At 35.0% G+C, this 23,458-nt stretch overlaps 1 protein-coding gene across 12 annotated transcripts in view; it reads right to left on the reverse strand.

Annotated features, from left to right (window-relative positions):
- Positions 1–23,458, reverse strand: part of HECTD1 (HECT domain E3 ubiquitin protein ligase 1) — a 91,428-nt gene that overhangs the window by 18,200 nt on the left and 49,770 nt on the right. For 3 of the 12 annotated variants that reach the window (XM_043554329.1, XM_043554323.1, XM_043554324.1), the window contains exons 16-29: positions 23,192–23,326; positions 22,492–22,638; positions 21,086–21,180; positions 19,010–19,115; positions 16,984–17,118; positions 16,060–16,199; positions 15,454–15,777; positions 14,098–14,264; positions 13,830–14,006; positions 9,318–10,013; positions 8,397–8,618; positions 4,210–4,337; positions 2,010–2,132; positions 283–439 (exon numbers count right to left, since the gene is read on the reverse strand). In XM_043554329.1, the coding sequence (XP_043410264.1) occupies positions 283–439; positions 2,010–2,132; positions 4,210–4,337; positions 8,397–8,618; positions 9,318–10,013; positions 13,830–14,006; positions 14,098–14,264; positions 15,454–15,777; positions 16,060–16,199; positions 16,984–17,118; positions 19,010–19,115; positions 21,086–21,180; positions 22,492–22,638; positions 23,192–23,326 (2,752 nt within the window). Of the gene's footprint in view, positions 1–282; positions 440–2,009; positions 2,133–4,203; positions 4,338–8,396; positions 8,619–9,317; positions 10,155–13,829; positions 14,007–14,097; positions 14,265–15,453; positions 15,778–16,059; positions 16,200–16,983; positions 17,119–19,009; positions 19,116–21,085; positions 21,181–22,491; positions 22,639–23,191; positions 23,327–23,458 lie in introns of all 12 variants that reach the window. The other 9 variants (XM_043554328.1, XM_043554321.1, XM_043554322.1 and 6 more) reach the window with 4 other exon arrangements.

Here is a 23,458-nt window from a genome sequence, read left to right on the forward strand (position 1 = left end):
GTTCAGATCTAGTGGAATACAGGATACAAACAATCCACCTTTAAATGAGTCTTCCTTTAAAAATTACACAAATACAAAACACAGTGCTTTAAATATACTGTTATTTGCTCCTTTAAAAATAATCTCATTTTTAAGGACTTGTGGCTGATATACAGTTTTTTTCCTGAAAACTTTTACTTATCAACCTGCACATATAAATAGCCACTTACTTTCCTGATTAGATATAACTACCTTCCTTGGTATCTATTAAATTTAAATCACAAAAACTAAAATACACAGTACCTGGGGGCGGAATCTCTAGATCAGTTGTTTGTTGGACATTAGTCCGACCAGGTCTAGGATCAAAAGCAGGAACCAAAGCAGAAAACTGCCGCTTAAGCACATAATCATCATCCCATGTTCTCCGACGTCCTCCTTTAGTTTCATACTCTTCTTCTTCCTATTAAAATAAAATTCCACATACAAACAAGATAAAACTTTTCATTATTACAAAAGTGATGTGCTATCTATTTCTTTTTTTAAGTTGATTTATTTATTTAGGGAGAGAGAGTGTGTGTGCAAGTGAGCAGGGGAGGGGCAGTCAGAGAGGGAGAGAGAGAATCCCAAGCAGGCTCCAGCTGCCAGCACAGAGCCAACATGGGGCTCAAACTCACGAACCCTGAGATTACCTGAGCTGAAATCAAAGAGCCAGATGTTTAATCGACTGAGCCACCCAGGTGCCCCAATGTGCTATCTTTAAAATAAGGTGTATAATAAATACTTCTCTATAGGCATTACACGTCCTTATTTAGCTGTATTTCTTAAACACACAATGAGCTAATATAAACATGTATAGGCACATACATTTCTTAATGATTTAAACTTACCAAAAAGTAAGTTGCCTTAGTGGTGGTTACATAGAACTACACATGATAAAATAACAAAGAACCACATACATACATTGCACCAATATCAATTTCCTGATTTTGATATTATACTCTAATTAGGTACGATGTAACCACTGGAAGAAATTGGGCAAAGGGCACAAGACTGCCCTAGTATCTTTGCAATTTCCTGTGAATCTGTGAACTTATTATTTTTAAATAAGTTGCTTTTTAAAAAATGAAAACTTTATTACATACTGAATTACATACAAAATATAATGCTAGGAAGTTGCTTTAAATAATGACGGGACAGATAAATCAAACACGTTTGATAAAGTGCTAGTAACCACTAGAATCAGATGATGTGTTAGTGGGATTCCATGCACTATTCTACTTTTAGAATGTTTGAAAATTTCCCTAATGCAAGTTTTGAAGGAACATTTTCTCCTCCCCTTCACTATTACTATCAACAAAAAAAGAGTTCAATGAATTATAGATGTTGCAAATGTCTGATGTAAAAAGTAACAATTATGTATGTACTTAGAGAGACACACATAGCCCCTCATGTTCTGAATACTTAATTAAAATTAACTTTTAGAATAATCAAAGGTATACTTGATAGCTCTGTAGCCAGAATGTTTGGGTTTTAGTCCTAGATCCAAAACTTCTATATTTGACCTTTACCAATCACTTCATCTGAAAATCAAGACTAATAAGAACCCTCAAAAAGTTGTTAAAAGGTTTTAATTAGTTAATACACTTAAAGTATTGAAAACAGTGCCTAGGACTTAACTAATGATCAATAAATGTTTAGCTAATAGACTAATATTATCTCTACTACTGAAAACTATAAATCTTAGATTAAACAGTTAATCATTTTAATATATGTTCACTTCTACCCAAGGGTCAAGATGAAGGGTTTTCAAACAAGAAACTCCTTTATGCATTATGCCAGAGCAACCATGGACTCTATCTAGAAAACAGAACCCAAGCAGTAAGGGAAATTTCTTTTTGCTAATTCTATCTGGTAGCTAGCTTCTTAACCCCCACCCCAATCTCCATATATTTTTCTAGACATTTTGGTTGATGCCTTGCTCTGAAAGGAAGAAAAATACACTGAAGGGAAGATAACCATTAAGATATTACCTGCTCCCCAATAGGTCGGCTCCCTGCTCCAGCAGGGACTTGTGGCAGCTGCGAGGTGACAGCATGGTGTGTTACATCAGAGCGGGAGCCAGCTCGACGCTGTAGGGATGGACGTCTCAGAATCTGAAATAAGAAAATGTGAACAGACATGTCTAATTATTTAACACCTATATATATCCCCATTCAGACTTAACTTCAAACTATCAGCCCCTATTATCAAAACTATCTTTAAAACACTTCATATTCATTAGCCATCTTCAGAAAATTGAATGCTTTATATTCAACTTACATTGTATACTAACCTTCACAAGAAATATGCTACTGTAATCTGTTTTTAAGTAATATATACTAAAAGCATTTCTTGAGAGTTTTTCACCTCATTAAAACCCAACTTTATGAAATTTTTAAAAATCTACTAAAATTTTATAAAGAGAAATAAAAAATATACAAGTTATAATAAAGGGTATTTGCAGGCAAAAGTTCAGTTTGAAGACAATCATAGTGGTTAGATATTAAGAGTCTAGATCAAACTTTCTAAGTTTGGGTTCCCATTTTTGTACTTAACCTACCTAATTAGGACATGCTTTTTTTTTTCTATGCTCTACCTCGTAGATGTAAGGACTGATGAAAATAATACACAGATACTGCCTGCAATACACTACGTACTAAAATATAATTATTGTGGAAGAACCATGAAAATTATATTGTTTAGGATTAGTGCAGTTCTTTACACTTTTAAATCAGTCAAAACATCAGCATGTGACATTGTAGTATTTTCCAAATACTGTAAAACCTTGGATTGCAAGTAACTTGTTCTGCCAGTGTTCTGCAAGACAACATTGCTAATAAATTATAACTTGCTAAACAAGCAATGTCTTGCCATATGAGTAGTACATGATGCCAAATGTCACATGATCACAACTGAGTCAATGGTTCTTCTCTCTCACTGTGGACTGGAGATGATCATCTCCCATGCTCGGATGCTTGGTCTCAGGTCACGGTGTTTGGCAGAAATGTGATTTTTTAGAATGTTGGAAGGTACCCACAACTGGCACTAGTGTATTTGTTGTCACTTCAAAGCACCTATGGACAGTACTTTGCTTTTCCATACAAGCATAAGCTTAGGAATGCTTTGCTTCATTCTAGGTCAGGCTGCCTGCAGATATAGACCCTTTCCTCGGCTGCCTTATTGCCGGTTACATTAAATAGAGTATATGACAAGAGTTTATTAATACTATACTGTAGTCAACATCCATGCAAATGCATACCATGGCCCCCCTGCAGAAAAAGGTTGAAAAGAAAGGTAGTAAGGAGATGATTACAGTCAAAATTAAGAAGGAAATCATCAAGAAGTACAAACGAGGTAAGCGAGTGGCCGAAACTGCAAGATTTCATAAGAAGTTTACGTCTGCATCTGGTCTACAGATGAGAAGGAGAGAAAGGCAGAGAAATCCCTCATCTCAATGAGATTACGGAAATGTGTAAAATGTGGGAAATTGCAAAATTGTGTAGAAAAGCACCACCCGAATAAGGCTATAGCAATGTGAGCAATGAATCTGTTTAACAACAATGCAATGTTACATTTTGTGAAATCCTCAAAAGGAGGCAAAAGCATGTGTCATTGGATAGTTTCCTCGTTAAAGATGCACAAAAAGAAAAAGATTCCATCGAGCCAACAGCAGTGATTCCGTTAGTTCCGTTAGTGACAGTGAAAGTCATCCTGCATAATAACCCTCCTCTCCCTTGTCTCCCTCACACCAGCCACGAAGGTTTTCAAAGGTAAGTGCAGGTTAATTTATCTTCCTTCTTATTTTATATTTTCTTTATTATTCTGTATTACATTACAGTATTGTAATCATTTTTTATATGAATATTTCTGGGTTGTGGAACAAATCATCTGAATTTCCATTATTTCTTATGGGGAAATTCGCTTTGATATGCAAGTGCTTTGGATTACAAGCATGTTTCTGCAAGGAGTTATGCTTGTAAACCAAGGTTTTACTGTATAACCGATATATTTTCTTTTAAGGGAGAAATGCTCAGATTAAAAGTGCTTTTCTTAATTAACCACGTTTTTCATACTCATGCCATTATTTCCTTGCTTCACAGTTTAACCAGGACTTTGCTTTTCCTCTCTTCATTCCAATTATTAACATCTTATATTAGTTAAGAGAATGGGAGACACTCTCTCTACCATAACCTCCTCGTATTCTTGGTCCTCCTGATTGTCATCTTCATTCTCATCATCTTCCTCATCTGGCTCAGGCAAGTCTTCATCATCATCTAGCTCAGCTAATAGAGTACTGGCACGGCAGCTATCCAGGAAATCTGGAAAAGAAAACCAACAACCTTACTGTCAACACAATTAACAAAGCATGATAAGGTAACTTTGCATATTGGTTTTACAAAACAAAAGTAAAATTCAAGACAGACAAGTATAAAGACCACATTTAGCAATGCCACCCTTCTACCACCACGAAGACAAAATGAGTAATACTGGTCACAAGCATGGCAGAAAACAACAGGATAAAGTTTGACCATAAACTAAATCCAAGTCTACAAAATCATAATATAAAAAAAGGTCAGCAGTACGAGCTAGGTTTAAAAATAAGAATCCTATCACCATTCTCTTTATAAGTCACAGGAAGCACAACATGGTGCAAAGAGAACACTTTGGAGTCATTCACTCTCAAGAAATATCTCTATTGAGTACCTACTCTGTTCTAAGAACCGTGATAGGCACCAGATATACATAGTTGTGAACAAAACAGACCTGGTCCGAGCCCCCATGGAACTTATAGGGGAGAGAGACATTTAAAAAACAAACAAATGAATATATAAATAGGAACTGGGGTGCCTGGGCAGTACAGTCGGTTAAGTGTCCAACTCTGGCTCAGGTCATGATGTCGCCATCTGTGAGTTCAAGCCCCATGTCAGGCTCTGTGCTGATAGCTCAGAGCCTGGAGCCTGCTTCAAGTTGTGTGTCTCCCTCTTTATCTGCCCCTTCCCCGCTCACACTCTGTCTCTCTCAAAAATAAACATTAAAAAATAATAATCAATCAATAAATAGGAACTGTAAAAGACTGTAGGAAGGAAAAGACAGAATAAAGTTAATCTGAGAGACCTGGGATGTTCATAACTGCTTAAGGACACTACCTATCTACTATGGAGTAACATATGTACCATCTTTCCTATTATCTATATTCCCCCCAACCCCCAATGAAGACTGTATCAGATAAACATGGTCCCACATAATGAAGATGCTGATGAGCTGTTCTTCACAAGAAATGAAAAGAAAAAGTAATAATGAGGCTAAAACAGAAGTTTTTACTGGATACAAAAGAAAAAACAAACTTCTATGGATAAAAAGACACACTCTATATTCCAAAAGAACATTCAGAAGACAATTTATAACTGCTTTGTAGAATCTTCTACCTGCAAACCTCTGAACCAAATACATATTTTTTAAGTCTAATAATTACACAGGACTGAAATTCAATACCTTTTATTAGAAGGCTAGTAGAAGAATGAGGCCCAATACTATAAGCAATTAGTTTCTAAGGCACATTTTTTTTTAACATTTTCATATTCTGGAGTCAGAATGTGTCTTACAAGCAATGGCAAGTCTCAGCTGAATTGTCAACATTTTCTCCTTAGTGACATAAAATAATTATAATTATTGCCATCTTAAATTTGATGAAATATATTACCCTTAACCCATGTAAGGTACCATCCTGCAATTTAGGAGTGGTCCTCATAAATGTGATGTGGTAGTACACACACAAAATCAATTCCACTTTTGGTTTATTTTCAAAGGAACATAATCTGACTGAAATTCCATCTCTCACATGTTATAATTCACTGAAGCCAACGGCTTTTTTTTTTTTTTTTTACTCATCTTCTTATTTAAACAGCTCCTTATTTCATAGATTTGACCATATCACAGAATCATGTTCCTCGAAACCTAATACAGTAAAAGTTTGCATACATAAAAATTATTCTCTAAGGCAAATGTTACTCTGATCCTTGACAGCAGCACCCTTAAGATAAATCTTCTAGTTTTAGGATTGTAAAAAAAGGAATTTATAATCATGTAACATTAATTTTCAAAAGGCAAATGGGAGCCCTAATACTTTTTTAATATTCTTTACCACCAGCATACCCACAACATTTTTAAGTTTCACATAATCAAGAATTAAAGTTTCAATGAAGTTAACATGTAATCAATGAGTAGGGAGGGGCAGAGGGGCGCCATGAGAAAAACTAGAGTAGAATATAGCTTATTCGATGAATTTACATTACTTTGGTGTAATCATCATCATAATTTTGCTATATACACATTTAATAGGTAAGGTAGATACAGAGAAATGTAATGATCTTCCTAAAACCAGAGAACATCAGATCCAATTCTTGGCTTGAATTAGGGGAGGACACATTCAGAGGAAAACAAACACACATGAAAATAAGATTTACACACTCCATGTTAACTAACTAGAACTTAAATAAAAATTTGGAAAAAAAAAGATTTATATAAAAGAGTAAACTGTATCTTCATATAAATGTTCTTTTATTTGAAATTACCAAATTTAATTTTTATTTATTTTTTATTTTTTATTTATTTATTTATTTTTAAATGTTTATTTATTTCTGAGAGAGTGAGACAAAGCGTGAGTGGGGGAGGGCCAGGGAGAGGGAGACACAGAATTGGAAGCAGGCTCCAGGCTCCGAGCTGTCAGCACAGAGCCCAACGCGGGGCTCGAACTCACGGACTGCGAGATCATGACCTGAGCCGAAGTTGGACGCCCAACCGACTGAGCCACCCAGGCGCCCCTCAAATTTAATTTTTAAATAGAACAGGCACTGGCATCAAGAATGTATGTATGTATGTATGGTAAAAGATATTCCAAAACAATAATGACAGAAGTGCAACCTTTTTGAAAGGCAATTCAGCAATTACTTCTTTTAAAAATGTATCTTAAGGAAATATACAAAAATACAGTTCAAGATGCGGATTCTTAACAATGTTTATGGTAATGAAAGGGTGTGATTTAAAGGTCCAAAATGGAGAATTTATTAAATAACAATTGCATAGTCTAACAGTGGAATATATGGCAGCCACTTCAAACACTGGAGAAATCCATCAAACAATATGAAAATAATTTTACAACGTACTAAGTGAAAGGAGCTGTCTGGAAAGATGATCCCTTTATGGGAAAACCAGAAGAGCCAGGTATAAAGTTCAGTCACCAATGGCCAATAATTTAATCACTGTGCTTAAGTCATGAAGCCTCAAAAAACAAACAAACAAACAAACCCCAAAATAGGGGGCTCAGAGAGCTTCCAGGCTGGTAGTGTCCCTAAACACCAAGAGTACAAATGTGCCTGTGCGTGGGACCTTCCTGACCTCACCCTATGCATCTCTTCCATCTGGCTGATCCTGAGTTATATCCTTTTTATAAGAAAAGGGGTAATCCTGTAATAAATAAAATATTTTCCTGAGTCCCGTGAGCTGCTCTAGCAAATTAATTGAAGAGGAGGAGAGGGCCAGAAGAGCCTCCAATTTATAGCCAGTCTTTAGCACAGATGACAACCTGGCCTTGCAATTAGTGTCTGAAAGGGTAGGGAGATAATGTTATGGGGCTGAGGCTTTTACCTGTGGGATCTGACACTATCTCCAGGTAGTTAATAGTGCCAGAAGTGAGTAACTTGAGTTAAACTGTATGACCCCCCAGATAGTGTCTGAAAACTGCTCAATGTGGGAAAACATTTGGTACTTAGTGGTGGCAGCAGAAAGTGTTGAGAGTAGAGGAGGCACACAGGGGGAGTGTTTTTCCTCTTACAGTGTACAAAGAATATCACTTTAACAAAGCCTTTTAATCTATTACACTTCTATTCTTCTCTGATAAAGGTGTCAACTATCTTTGTTATTATGATTCTCCCAATAAAACTTCGTTAGTGGACCAGAAAAAAAAGGAGAGCACAGAAGTTCCTAGATACCTGCTTATAATCAGATAATTTAATAGTCCCTTATAGCACTGAGTTTTTTCATCATACATGAAGATGCCATATCTTTAAGAAGAGAGAATTACTACTTTCTAATCAAAAGTTAAAACAACATAGCAGAGGGGCGTCTGGGTGGCTCAGTTGGTTGTCTGACTCTTGGTTTTGGCTCAGGTCATGATCTCATGGTTCATGAGTTCGAGCCCCACAACAGGCTGTGTGCTGACAGTGTAAAGCCTGCTTGAGATTCTCTCTCTCCCTTCCTCTTGGCCCTTCCCACACTCTATCTCTCTCTCAAAATAAAAAAATAAACTTAAAAAAAACAGCAGGAAAACATAGTAAAAGCATCACTAAACAAACACCTAAATATTTTAAACTATAACTTACCATATAACGAATATTCTGCTTCCTGACCTGTGTCACTCTCACTGGAGGTTGACGTGAGACTGGTGGTTAAAGTATTACTTAAGGACTGACCAACTGATAAAACTGTTGTTGCTGTGGCTACATTGCTGCTGCTAGTCACACTGGATGTTGACATTGTCACTGTTGATGTGGTACCAGGAGTCGTCAAATTGGGGAAACTCTGAGCACCCATGAGAGGAGAAGCTAAAGATAAAAAATGAAGCAAATCAGGACTGATGAGATTGCATAAACCTTAGAAAAAACTAGGTTGTATATTTAGTAAAAAAGAATGAAATCATGAAACACTAATTATTAAAAGACTGAAAAGCAACAACTTTGGGAACCCAACTGAAATCCAACTACAAGTCCTTGTTTTTACAGCCCTGTTATTTTCCAAGAAATTAAGCCTTGTTTTTTTAGAAAGGGAAACAGGCAATGAATTAATTCCCAGTCATGTTTTCCAAAGGAATTACTTTGACCAGTTAGCTTAAATTAGAATTAAAGGACTTTTAGAAGATAGTAGCAATTTAGGACCTAAGGAAAAGTTAAACCAGTGTGATGCTCTGATTTCAGTTGACTATGATAAAATTTAATAGTCATCTATTTCCTCATGCAGCTGAAGTTAACAATTTATCATAGAAGAGTGAAAAATAGAAGTGTGTTATTGTTTCATCCTTTCAGATTACGAGGTTCTTTATTATACCTGATCTGAATTCTTAAGAGATCACGATTCTATAGAACTTAACTCCATATTCCTAAAGTGCTAAATTTGACGTGGTTGTATGTAACACGGTTAATGATCTAGTTAACGACTGCAGTCAGAACCCACTGAACAAGAAACCCTACTTTGCAATCCCTCAGAGTGGAAAAACCATTGGGTTCCATAAGGAAAAGCTCACTTACTTGCTGTGCTCATCACATTCCTCCCCAAAGTATTAGTGTTGTTATCACTGCTGCTTCGGCTTAGATTCATGTTGTTCGTGGCATTAGTCCGTGCTATGTTTGCCACTCTCCTTACAAAACTCTCCAAGCTAGATGTTTCTCTTGAGGACAGATTAGGTACACTTGCACTAGAGCTCATAGGGGCCCCAGCAGCCAACAAAGAACTTACTGACAGTCTGTTACTTGCTGAAGAGCTAAGGGGTCGTTGTGAAGCTGCTTCTTTATTAGTTAACTCAGACACTGAACTAACATCAGGAGAACTAACACTAACAATTCCCATGGATATTGCACTAGACTCCCCAGGAGTGCGAACAGAACTATCAGGGCCTAACTTTCTTTCAGCATTTTCACTTCCCGTTTCCGCAGTTAAGGTGCTGGTGCTTGCACTGGATGATGACCCTACTTCTGTTTGAGGGACGTTTTCAGCAGATGAAAGAACAACAATTGGTTCATGGACATCAGCTCCTGAAACTATACTGTGTTCCATTACAATTTCTGATCTCCGTTCCGTTTTGGTCGAACCCAAGCTGATGTCGCTGCTACTGGCCACGCTACACACAGAACTGCTGCTTCCTTTTCTACTTGAGGAGCCTGCAGCAGCAGATGTCTTGTCTGGACAGTTGTTTTTCACCAAGCTGCTCCATGATTGCGTTGTGCCTGAAACAGTGGATGAAACAGGTTTGGGTGATGCCACTGTATCAGGGTCGTACCCTGGTGCAAGCTTGAGGTCAAATTTTCCTTCTGCGCCCATACGGTAAGAGTTTGAGCCACCAGCATCCCAGGTGACATCAATCCAGCCTGGAAAGGGACAGGAGTTTGTGAGACCCAGCAGAAAGCAGATAGGAGCGTGTCAGACAGTAGCTCCACAATATGGGATCAGCTTTTCATCAGTGCTGTACTTCTCTGAATTTCTACAGTCATTTAAGGTCTGCCAACTAAAATTAAACTCTTCCTTTTATTTCTCTCATTTCTGAACTGCTTGCTCTGCTGATATCTGAAAACAATGTAAGGGTCATGTTTACATCTACGGGCCTATCTTTTAAGGGGAAGAACTGTTAAAAAACCATAAACAGATGGACACAAATGGTGAAAGAAATACTGCAAGGTCAGTTAAATAGAGATGAAATCTAAATAAAAAGGTCTTTTAATTGCTAAATAGAACTATGTAGTCAAATGTTCTTTACAGAAAAAAAGTTCTGACTCACCATTAATTTTTAAGTTTGGGCTAAATCCTAATAATTGGCAAACAAAATATCCATATATCACTGCATAAATTTTAGGTCACTAGCTCAAATAACACTAAGTTAGCATTTCAATTGTGTTCTCAAAGTTCAGTGGTTACTTGGTTTTCTTATGATTAAGTTTAAAAAATTTAAATACACACAGAAAATTCTGAAAACAAAAATTTTAAAGTATGCTAAGCTCTTTTATTAGAACCTATAAGCTAAATCTAATAATGTGTAAAGAACTAATGAATAGTTCATTATTCATACATATTATACATGATATCCAATGTATATTTACTTGTAAACAATACTTGTTCTTTAAAAAAAAAACCAGTAACTTCTAAAAGCAGTAAAATAAATTGCCTATTAGGAAAATAATAAAAATTTTACAATCTTATTTTAGTGTCATAAGCTAACTACTGCAAGGGAAAAACACAACACAAAAAACATATGTATTCTTAAAAATATAACCAGTCTTTATAAAGTTTGAAGTTAGTTTATGCATACATGCAGGTACCCCCATGCATGTTCACATGTGCACACAACACATAACAAGTTCATGTATATTTATGATGACAGGCTAAGAGGGGTGTAAGTAATACTGAATTACCTGTGGGGATTATATGCTTAGGAGTTCTAGGAGATGAAAACTACCTGCCCCAAATCTACATCACCTAGTTCTGATGAGATTTCAATTGTCTCCATTTAGTCTATATGCTGAAGTAACTCTTGAAGAACCAGCACTCAACTATCTCTTCTGCAACATGGAACAGTGTGAATAAAGGCTCAAAAACGTATCCCAATTCCAAATGAAATTAATATTTATACTGCATTAATCAGTCTAAAAATATACTGATAATTTATTTCATAACAATCATCAAGATCTGTAATTGTATGTTTATCGGTTTCATTCAGAAGGCAGGGTATCATACTTTTTTGGGGACCATTGTATATCTGAAGTCCAACAAAGTACCTTTACATTGCAGGGACTCTCACATTTGTGGAATACATGAAAAAAATGGATATTCCCACTGACACAAAGATTCTTTAGGAAGGATTTAATTGATAATAATGCGGAAAATAATTTTTAAATGTAAACTATTTATATTAGTATTGAGAGTGTAATTAAATTGCTATCTAAGGGGAACCAAGAAAGGACACATACATATTATCCATATAAGTGCATAGGTACAAAACTCTGAGCTCCCACTATGCCCGAAAGACAGGAAAAAAGATAACTAGCTGCCATATTAGAAACAGTTGGTTCAGGGGTGCCTGGCTGGCTCAGTCGGTCGGTAGAGAATACGACTCTTGATCTAGGGGTTGTGAGTTTGAGCTCCATGTTGGATGTAGACATTACGTAAAAGTAAAATTTAAAGAAAAAAAAAGAAGAAAGAAAAGGAAATCACTGGTTTATTTATAAGCTAAGTACTCTCTCTGACATAAAAATTTTCATGTGAGACTTAATAAGAATGGCCACTTTGGTCGGCCACAATTCTGAACTCTACATTAGATTAGCAAAAGTAAGCTTTTCTTACATACTAAATTCTATAATTAAGATTCCCATTTTCCTAGACAGCTGCTTCAGCTGACTGCAGCATGAGAAAAATAAACTGCATTCATATAGCCCCAACTAGCTAACACACTTAAAAGCCCAAACAATTTAGGAGAAATGGAATATTAACGGAGTATTATTAAGATGTCTAAAAAACATTTAAAATTTCTGGGTTGGGGCGCCTGGGTGGCTCAGTCGGCTGGGCGTCCGACTTCAGCTCAAGTCATGATCTCAGTCTGTGAGTTCGAGAGCCACATCAGGCTCTGTGCTGACAGCTCAGAGCCTGGAGCCTTCTTCAGATTCTGTATCTCCCTCTCTCTCTGCCCCTCCCCTGTTCATGCTCTGTCTCAATAATAAATTTAAAAAACATTAAAAATTTTTTTTTTAGTTTCTGGGTTGAAGGTACTAATGTCATCTCAACTATTACTGGTTTTTATGAACTTTGGCAGTTACATATATGTTCATTCACCATAACCCTGCTAAAATGGCAATGATTTGCAATTAGAGTATAACTATATAGAAATACATTAGGTAGTAAGGTAATTCAAGGAATAGAACCTTAAAAACAATAAAATCAAGAGGTTATTTAGGTAAATAAATGTCCAGAGCACACAGAACATGAGTATATTAAGATATTAAATGTTTATTCACTCTCCTAAGCACTGTCACCTTTATTATAGCTCTTTAAATATTTGGTGTAAGAATATGAACATTTTACTCCTTTTTGTTTTTAATGCCAAGCAAAATTCTTAAGAACACACTACTAGCTAAGCAAATTATCTGCTAATAAATCAGCCTTTTAAGTTATAAGGAAAAAATTAGCCATTATGAGTTGCTTCTGGGAGTTAAAAGCAATTGATTAACAGGATATGGACTTCTCTAAAATCCACAGCATCAAAAGTTTAAAATGAACTTGATTTAGGGGCGCCTGGGTGGCTCAGTCAATTAAGCGTCTGACTTCAGCTCAGGTCATGATCTTAGGGTTTGTAAGTTCCAGCCCTGCATCAGGCGCTATGCTGACAGCTCAGAGCCTGGAGCCTGCTTCACATTCTGTGTCTCCTTCTTTCTCTGCTCCTCCCCGGCTCATGCTCGCTTGCTCGCTCTCTCTCTCTCTCTCAAAAATAAATGTTAAAAAAATTTTTTTAAATCAACTTGATTTAAACAACAACCCTTACCTTATAAAATATCAAAGTTTAAAATCCAAAGAAATGTTAGTAGGCTGAGAAGCATTATGAACGTTATCTTACAATCTACTAATAAACGAAGAGGCTACAATTCTTATTCTATTCTTTATTGAAAAACAGTAACTAAAGATGTTAATACTTTTTCTTCTACATGACTGAGTATAAAAAAAATGACTGCCTGATTCCCATCAGGCTAACAAGTGTAAGCAATTAAAGATCTATGGAAACTTACAAATAATAGACAAAAAAATGCAGAAAATGTGTCTTTAGAATATTCAACTTATACTAGCTTATTAATCACTTCAAAATATTAGCAAGAAGTTCCAAATCAAAACAGAAAATAAAATTTTCCCTTAATACTAGGTAAATGATTTTTCATTTTTAATGTTCTTCTACATAGTGCCAGGACATTCATAAAATGTGTAAACTATCCCAAAAAGAACCAAAGAAAAACACTCTGTTATTTAATACTCCATTTTTACACTACAAATGCTAAGTACCTACTCACCATTATGCAGTTCTCCTGTGACGGTACCTTCTCCCTGTGGGCTGCCATCCTGATCTCGCCATTTCCAATCAAGGCCTCTGATCACACGTGCCCCTGGAACCATGTATTTCAGAACCTGGGAGCGTACTAGACGTCTTTGTCTTCTAAGATTAGCTTCTGCTTCCTTAGCTGCTTTTCCTGTAAAATAGAAATTAGAGAACTATAAACAAGTCACTTTTTATAAATCAAATTGTTCCAGTAAGTGAAAAACCTGCTAACATCTCTTTACCTAGCTGGTCTTCACATACTCCATTTACAGTGCCATAAAGTTCGAATCCAGATAGTGACAGGTAGTGGGTTTGTCCACTGGCATTCTTCCCCATCTGTTTAATTCTCACATGTCGCCACCCTTGTTTCTCATCCTTTGGTGGATCAAGAGGCCAGGTTGCTGTTGACCTGTGAAGGTGTTAGGGAAAAACTGGTGTAATGTTTTAAAGCAGATGGGGAAGATTTTTTACATAATAGAGATCTACTGAAAAACCAACTTCTACATTCAGTCTACAGTTTGTTACACAAGAAGCAAGAAAGCAAAGGAGAACAACAGCCATCAAGAACATAAGTTAAAGATGGTATGTTTAAATGTATACTATTAATGACTTATAACATTAAATGATTTATGATTAATACAATCCAAGAAATAAGAAATTTTATGAGTAACAAATATGCTTGAAAATTTTATAATGCTTGAAAATATGCTTGAAAATTTAAAGCTTGAAAATATTATATGCTAATTAACTTGGATGTAAATTTAAAAATAAGAATAAATAACAAAAGAAAAAAAAGAAAAAATTATCCATTAATCCTAAAGATAAGGAGTTCCTTCCACACTACATTAAATGCAGAAATTAATTTAACTCCATGCCCTATACTCTCCTCAAAATTAAAACTTATTAGAACTAAAATTTTTAGAAGTACTTTCTGCCTTCAAAAAAATAATATACGATCGGGGCATCTAAGTGGCTCAGTTAAGTATCTGACTCTTGATTTCATGATGTTACAGCTGTAAGATCAAGGCCCACATTAGGCTCTGTCCTGGACATGGAGCCTGCTTGAGCTTCTCTCTCTTTTTCTCTCTCCCTCTCACTCTGCCCTTCCCTGACCACCCCCAAACTCTCAAAAAAAAAAAAAAAAGACTAAAAAAATAATATATGATCAACCTATAAAATTTAGGAAAAGAGACATAATTAAAAAAAGAAAACTTTAAATCAGGCACAATTCTACAACAAGCAATAGCTACTGTTAATTTGGAAAACATACACATATATCATGTACACATATGAAGAGTTTAGTAAAAAACTAATTCCATTTTTTTGTTTTTATTAGTGTGCTATATATACACATATATTTCAATTCCTTTTTAAATAAATAGGCTCAATGTTCTACTTGTATTTAATCTAAAGCTGCTAAAGTTCTGTCAAAATTATTATTTCAAAGTTTTAATATTTAAATTATAGTATCAAGTGATGTTTTTTAAAAAATCTTGCTTCAATATTCCATAAAGAAGAGAGCTCTAAGGGTATACAGTTATAAAAATAAACAAAGCTCTTTACTGAGTTTTTCAATTTGCAAAGACTCCTCAACTAACCCTGGTTCATTGAGACTGCAGTCATCAACATGGGTATACAAAGAAGTCCAGTTCTGTCCATCTTTGGATACCTGGAAAACCCAATTTCTCAGTGCAGACCTTCCATAACCACGAGCATGACGAAGTGTATATGCTGATGGTATCACCCAGAGACCCAGATCTATGGCAAACCAGGCATTCTTATCATCATTGCTGTGGCAATTTAAAGCTGAATTATCACGACTTAGTATGTCTTCTAAGCGGCCATAAGGTAGATTTCTTCCTTCTGATGATGTTACTACTACAAGTCCATAAGCAGCTGGATTCACCCATTCATATGCAGTTCTAAATGAAATTTAAAAAATTAAGCAGTTAACACTACTAAAATAACTGTATTTTGTTCATATTAGTTTTCCACATAAAACTGTATTAATTTTTTAAAATCCTACAATTGACAATTTAGATTTTTTTCTTCATAAAACATAACTGAGATAGTCTTAAATTTAATCTCTAAGACAAAAATTCCTTAAACTGAAAGACACTCAGAATAGTTAATAATTTTACTCTACTACCAAGAATTTTTTACCAGGTGAATGTTTTCACTCTACATTAAATAGCATGACTTACTTGGCATTTGTCCCAATCCAGTAAATGATTCCATTTTCATCAAAATCATGCTGGTGCCGAAATATAAAATTTTGGCCTTCTCTTAATTTTCGAACAAAAACAAATGAAGATCGGTCAAAATCATACCACTGCTTTGCTACCTACACCAAAGAAAATACAGGAGACACTCACCTTAATAGGGCTATTTTCAAATGCACTGCCCACTTTTTCCTGTTCCTTCAATGTGATTTATTTTATTATAACAAATACTCATTAAAGAATATATGGGGGAAAAAACCAGAAAGATACAAATTTCTACAACCAAAGTACCCCACACTATTCATATGATACACTACTTCTTTGGTCCATTATTTCAACTGATAGAGTAAAAAACATCTGATCATACTGTACCATAATATTTTTTATCAGTTTTTATATTTATACATTTTATATAGCTACATAATATTCAAATAAATGGAAATAATTATAAACCTGATACTCCTTTTTGACTAGCATCAAGGTTTTGTTCACTATTTTAGTGACAAATGACACTAAAATGACTCCAATACACATCTTTACGAAGAAACCATTTGTAGTATACAAAGATTATTTTCTGAGAATAGAGTCCAGGGGTGCCCAGTAACTCATTTGGGTGAGCATCCAACACTTGATTTCACTTCAGTGAAGATCCCAGAGTTGTGAGAGTGAGCCCCTTAAGATTCTCTCTCATTCTCTCTGTCTCTGTCTCTCTCTCTCCCCCCACCCACCCACCCACACACACACACACACACACACATACACAAAGAACAGACTCCAAAAAATGGAATTACTAGGTCAAACCTTGTATTACCATAAATCTACAGACATATTTCCCTAACTACTTTTCTAAAAGATTAAACCACAGCAGAGAATGCCTATTTCACCATGGCCTTGCCAAAAACTCACCATTTTTAAGAGATACTGTTCCAGAGATTCAACTGTAGCTAAGGGTTCCATCTTCAACATCCTGCCAGTCCTGTCTATCAATGCAGTTTCACCAGGTGCACGTTCCAACCGAAATCTTAATCTTCTTGTAAGTATCTGTGAAAAAATTATCAAAATGCTTCAGAAAATACACTGTTTTTCTCTTAGAATTATAAAAGTGAGACATGTTCTCAATAGTAATTGAGAATTATAAAAGTACAACCATAGAAGGATAAATGTCTGTTTTCTATTAATTTTTTTTAAAGAATCACTGAATAACTGACACTGGCTTTCAAGAAAGAAACAAAATTAACTACATACGCAGATAATTTCTAAACAACTTCAAATATACATGGTTTAAAGAAATCATAAAATAATTTAACTTAAGTAATGCATTTCTTACAAGTTGCAATTTTCCAGTTAAGTTAAAAAAAAAAGTGGCCATTTAGCTAATTTGTTTCTTTAAAGATAGTCATAGATTATTTGATATATTCTAATAAACTTTCTTTTTTTTTTTAAGGTAGGCTTTATGCCCAATGTGGGGCTTGAACTCATGACCCCAAGATGATGAGTTGCATGCTCTACCAACTGAGCCAGCCAGGCATCCCTATGGCTAATCAACTTTTAAAAACACACAATAGCTATCAATCCAATACATTTTGGTAAGCAAGTAGGAAACTAGCAATTTAGGTAGTTTCATTGCTGTTTAAACCTTAACTAGTTCCTACAGATGCATAATCAAATACTTATATGGACATGTGGGTAGCAATTTAGACTGCAAAATTAACATACAGCATATTACTAGCTTTCCTGTCTTTTTACTTTGCACAGTCTCCTAAAATGAGAAGTGCATAATAAAAGATGTTGGTGCTCCTAGGACTGTATAAGGAGAATTTCCAGCCACTGAGACTTATCTGCCTCGTTTACTTATCAAGGGTAAAGCCTTCAAAGGATGCACTGTGGCATCTGGCTAGCTGAGTCGGTACAGCATCCAACTCTTGGTCTTGGGCTTTTAAGTTCAAGCTCCATGTTGGGTATAGATATTACTTAAAAATTTTTTTAAATAATAAAGTAAATAAAAACAATGTGCCACAAAGGCCCTTACCCTTCTTTTTTACCTAAAATTAAACACAAAGTAGAACTTGACATCACATTTAATCTAACACTATGTCAGGCTTATAACATACTTTAACTCCCTAGACAAGCTCTCTAGTCTGGGAAACTAGTGGCTTTGGTAACATTCCTGGGTTCTTGGGAGTATGGCAAGATTTTTGCCCTAGAACACACTGTCTTGCCAAATACAGATTCTTAGTTACTTATTAAAGGCATTATTTGAAAGAGAAAGCTTTCTATTCCATGCAGTGCAATGCAGGATAGGTTGGATAAAGGTAAGATTGAGCCAAAATGACCAGCTAAGGAATTCTAAAGTAACCTACAGAAGATGTAATTTCTGTCTATTCATATCTGCATAGCAGATACTAAGAAAAGAATAAAGGAATGAATGAATGTGAATGTCAACCAAAAAACATTTAGGAAAATAATAAACGTTTTAGAAAACCCATTGGCAGATTTCCCACAGAATCAATAATAGCTAAGGCAGGCCATCTGACTTTAATCAATGACATTAAAAAAAAAAAAAAAAAAAAAAAAAAGAAAGCAGGAAAAAAACTGTCCTTGAAGTATTCTCACACTTTCTCATCTGCTGATACACATAGAAATGAAAGGACTTAACTCCTAATTCTAGAACAAAAGGACCCATTTACTTCCTGCCTTTTCCACTGATAGTCTTTTTCCACTTACCACTGATCAAGTATGATTTACAATAAACATTTACTGAAAACCCATAGTGATTTGATCAAATTAAAAACTGAAATATTAATAACTCAAGAGTCATTACAAAAAACCAATCAAGTGGCTTTAGGGTTAGTCTTTAATGAGTAAGCAGAATCATTACAGACTGCCCTTAAATGTATTCAGCAATAATAGTGCCGGTACTTTTCCTGGTTACCTGCAGGTTATACGTAGATCCAGGTGTATCATACAAATGGAGAGGGAGACGTTCAATAGATTCAAGTACAGCTATTAACTTCCGAATTAATGCAACTGCTGGTCGACTATGAAGAAAAAAAAAAATTGTTGAGAGTGTTTATATAATTTCATACCCAAGTTCATAGAGAAACTGCAGTAACCAACCTCATGTAGACCCCTAGTTTCTTTATGAGTGTAAAGAGAAGTTTGATTTTCTATTAGACTAAATCTAAGCAAGCAAAGATACTCTCATAACTCAACTTCCTTCATTTAAGAATAAAATATTTCAGGGGCGCCTGGGTGGCGCAGTCGGTTAAGCGTCCGACTTCAGCCAGGTCACGATCTCGTGGTCCGTGAGTTCGAGCCCCGCGTCGGGCTCTGGGCTGATGGCTCAGAGCCTGGAGCCTGTTTCCGATTCTGTGTCTCCCTCTCTCTCTGCCCCTCCCCCGTTCATGCTCTGTCTCTCTCTGTCCCAAAAATAAATAAACGTTGAAAAAAAAAAAATTTTTAAAAGAATAAAATATTTCAGGGCACTTGGGTGGTTCAGTTGGTTAAGCATCTGACTCTTTTTTCTTTTTTTAATTTTTTTTTTTTAACGTTTATTTATTTTTGAGACAGAGAGAGACAGAGTGTGAAAAGGGGAGGGGCAGAGAGAGAGGGAGACACAGAATCTGAAACAGGCTCCAGGCTCTGAGCTGTCAGCACAGAGCCCGACACGGGGCTCAAACTCACAGACCGTGAAATCATAACCTGAGCCAAAGTCGGACACTTTAACTGACACCCAGGCGCCCCAAGCATCTGACTCTTGATCTCGGCTCAGGTCATGATCTCAGGGTCATGAGATCAACCCCTGCACTGGGCTCTGCTCTGAGTGTGGAACCTGCTTGGGATTCTCTTTCCCTCTCTCTCTGTCCCTCCCTGGCTTGCATGTGCATGCTCTCTCTTTCTCTTTGTCACAATCAATAAACAAGTAAATAATAAAATATTTCATTTACCAGACTTATCAACTGCATTCAAGGTAGACATGCAATTTATTTTTTAAAGTTTAAACAATTTTATTATTTAGTATTTGACACATATAAAAATATACAAAGCAGCAAAGTTTGGAAAATGGTATTATTTGTTAGCAAGGCAACACTGGTGTAATGCTTCTGAAAAATAACAATTTGTATCAAGGACCTTTAAAGATCATTTACAATCTTTAACTCAGTAATACTACTTAAAGTTAGGAATTTATGTGAAAAGATGTTTCCATTGAGATAAGTATATTTTAGTATTAGCAATAATTTCTAAAGAGCTAAAATGTTTAATGCTGTAATGCTTCAATAAATTACTATTCACCCATAAAACGAGGTGACTCATTTAAAATAGTACCTAAAATTAATGAAATGAATTTCATTTATTATTTTAAAAATTCAATCACATTCAAAAGTAAATAAAATAGTAAAATGAACCTTCATCAACCCAAGACCCAGCTTCAACAAATTGATTTCAATTTCCCCACCCATTTCTCTCCATCCAATATATTTTGAAGAAAATGCCAGAGAACATATTTCATACAGAAATATTTTGAGTATGTATCTCTACAAAGGAAGAATTCTTAAAAAAACAAAACTCATTCTCACACCTAAAAATGAATGAACAATTATTACTTAATATCATCAAATACTTAATCAGTGTTCAAATTTTCAGTTTTATAGTAAAGAGGTATCTAATTTCTTAACTTTTTACTTAGGTGTAGATGACACACAGTAGATGTGTAGATGACATTATATTAATTTCAGACATACAAGGAGGCATGTAATTTTATTAAACGTGAGTAGTCACAGCTGCATTCATAGCAGACATGTAATTCTTCTTTTATTCCATAAGATTAAAAAATGCTTTAAAAATCTTTCCTATTATTATACACTTAAAATATAAAGCTACACTATTTATTAAATTTAAAAGTTCCTGTTTTGTATATAAGCACTATATATTAGACTCTACTTTAAAAAAGAAGCATACCAACTTTCAAACACTGCAAACAACAAATAAAAAGAAATTGGTGATTTACCTTTCATCATCTTCATTTTCACTAAAGGCTGTTTTAAAAACATTTATTCTTTCTACCAGTTGACTACAATCTTGTTTCATATCTAAATCCACACTCTAAAAAAAAAAAACCAAAAAGAAGGCACAAAAAAATGTTTTCAGGCTGCTACCAAAATTTATCAAAAACACAAACTACAAAGATGAATACTAATACTGTGTATTATTACAAAATTATCAATATAATCTGGTAAAATCATTTTTCTTTCAATTAAAATTCTTTTTAGTTTATGATTAGTAGGCCATAGCTAATAGATTTTTCTTCCTCCCTGAATGTTATATAATGGGGTAGCAATTACACTGCTAAATTAGCTTTTCCCAAAGTGTAGTATGCAAGGTGATTTCAGATTACTAACAAATGAACATTTTGCATTTTAACAATATTATATACTTTAATTAGCATTAGAAAATACTAACTGGTATATTAAAACAATTATTTCACAGATATTACTAAGCGGTGTGTGAATTTAATCAATATAATTTTAATAAATAAAATTAACGAATGGTATATACAACTTACAGAAGTTAAAGTGAATTTTAAGAGTGTATACCACATATAGTGATTAAGAGCAAAAACTAGGGGTGCCTGGGTGGCTCAGCTGATTGAGCACCCGACTCCTGATTTCGGCTCAGGCCATGGTCTTGCAGTTCATGAGATCGAGCCTTGTGTTGGGCTCTGCATTGAGAGCATGGGGCCTGCTTGGGGCGGGGGGGAGGGGGGGGTCTCTCTTTCCCTCCCTTCATCTCTCGCATTCTCTCTCTCTCTCAAAATAAATAAAAATGTTTTAAAAGAAGAGCAAAAACTAAAGCGGAAAATAGAATTGAAATAGAAGGCAACTTTCACTTTTTATACTTTTGTCAGAATTTGTTACAATAAGTATATATGGTATGTTTTGTTACAGAAAAATTTTTATCACAATAAAGAGATATTAAGGTAGACTAAATTGTAGACACACATTAGGTTATAACAAATACTTGTCAAATATTCAGAGTAACTTCCTAAACAGTCATGGCTCATAAACTAATTTTATGCAAATAATCTAAGTACTTATGAAGATCTACAGAGTAACTTCATTTTAAGAAGCAATCAGAGCAGTGAATAACATTAAAACTTAGGCCAAAGTACATGTTTTGTTAAACAAAACCTAGAACAAACTATAAGTGGGAAACTAAAAAATCTAAAAAGATTCAATTACTGAATTCAACTGGCTCAAACTAATGACACAACAAAGGAAAGGCAAGAGAAATTATAAATAACATTTATTAACTTGGTTTTTAAATATTTCTTGCAAAACACTGCTTTGCCAAAAGTGCAGTTACAAATAATTTTTTAAACTACATAGTCTGTTCTGTGCTACTTTGTAAACTTACATTGTTTAAAACAGTAAGAAGGGCTTGCACCAACCCACTACTGCACATTTCATATGGTGAAATTGTGTTTTCATCCTTCAAAAGTACAATTAGATTTTCTAAAGCTGTCTTCATTAAATCTCTCCAAGTGTTCTCACTCTCAATACACTAAAAGAAAAAAAAAATTAATGAAGACAATCAAAAAAATAAACAGGTTGTAATATACCTAATTTATCACAGTATTAACTGCCAAGAAAATAAGTCAGATATTAAACAAGAATAAGTTCAAATTATTAATATAAATGATCTGTACGAGAGTCAGAAAACATTTTAAGGGTCAACTATAAATATTTCAGGCTTTACAGGCTATTTGACCTCTGTCACACCTATTGAACTCTGTCCTGCAGCCACCAAAGCAGTCACAGACAATATGTAAGAGTGAGCATGGCTGTGAGCAATGTAACTGCTTTTGGATACAGTCATTATTTTATATAATTTACATGTATCAGAAAATACTACTCTTATGATTTGTTTTCAACCATTTAAAAATGTAGAAACCATACTTAGCTCACAAAGCCATATAAAATAGGTGGCAGGCCAAATTTAGCCCATGTGTGACAATTTGCTGACCCCTAATCAATACCTAGAATATAAAGGATAAAGGGGAAAAACTAAACAAAGAACAATGTGTGCCATAAAATCTAGAGGCTAAATAACATACTTGTCTATTTGTGTGAAGTTCCCAAGATGACTCTAATTGAGTTGCTATGTTTCTGAGCGTTACCACTACTCCACGAGGCATGCTTTCAACAGCTTTGAAGTGGTCATCATATAAATCTCGAGCCATAGTTCGTACCTACCAAATGAAAATTGCAAACGTAAATTTTCGTTACAATTAACAGTTTTAACAAAGTTTCCCTTTAATCTCCCTATATGTGTGCAACTTTTAAAAGACTTTTGTGCCATTACCAACCTCCAAAAAATGTTA

This window comes from Prionailurus bengalensis, chromosome B3 (assembly GCF_016509475.1).
Source record: "Prionailurus bengalensis isolate Pbe53 chromosome B3, Fcat_Pben_1.1_paternal_pri, whole genome shotgun sequence".
Lineage (NCBI taxonomy): Eukaryota > Metazoa > Chordata > Mammalia > Carnivora > Felidae > Prionailurus > Prionailurus bengalensis.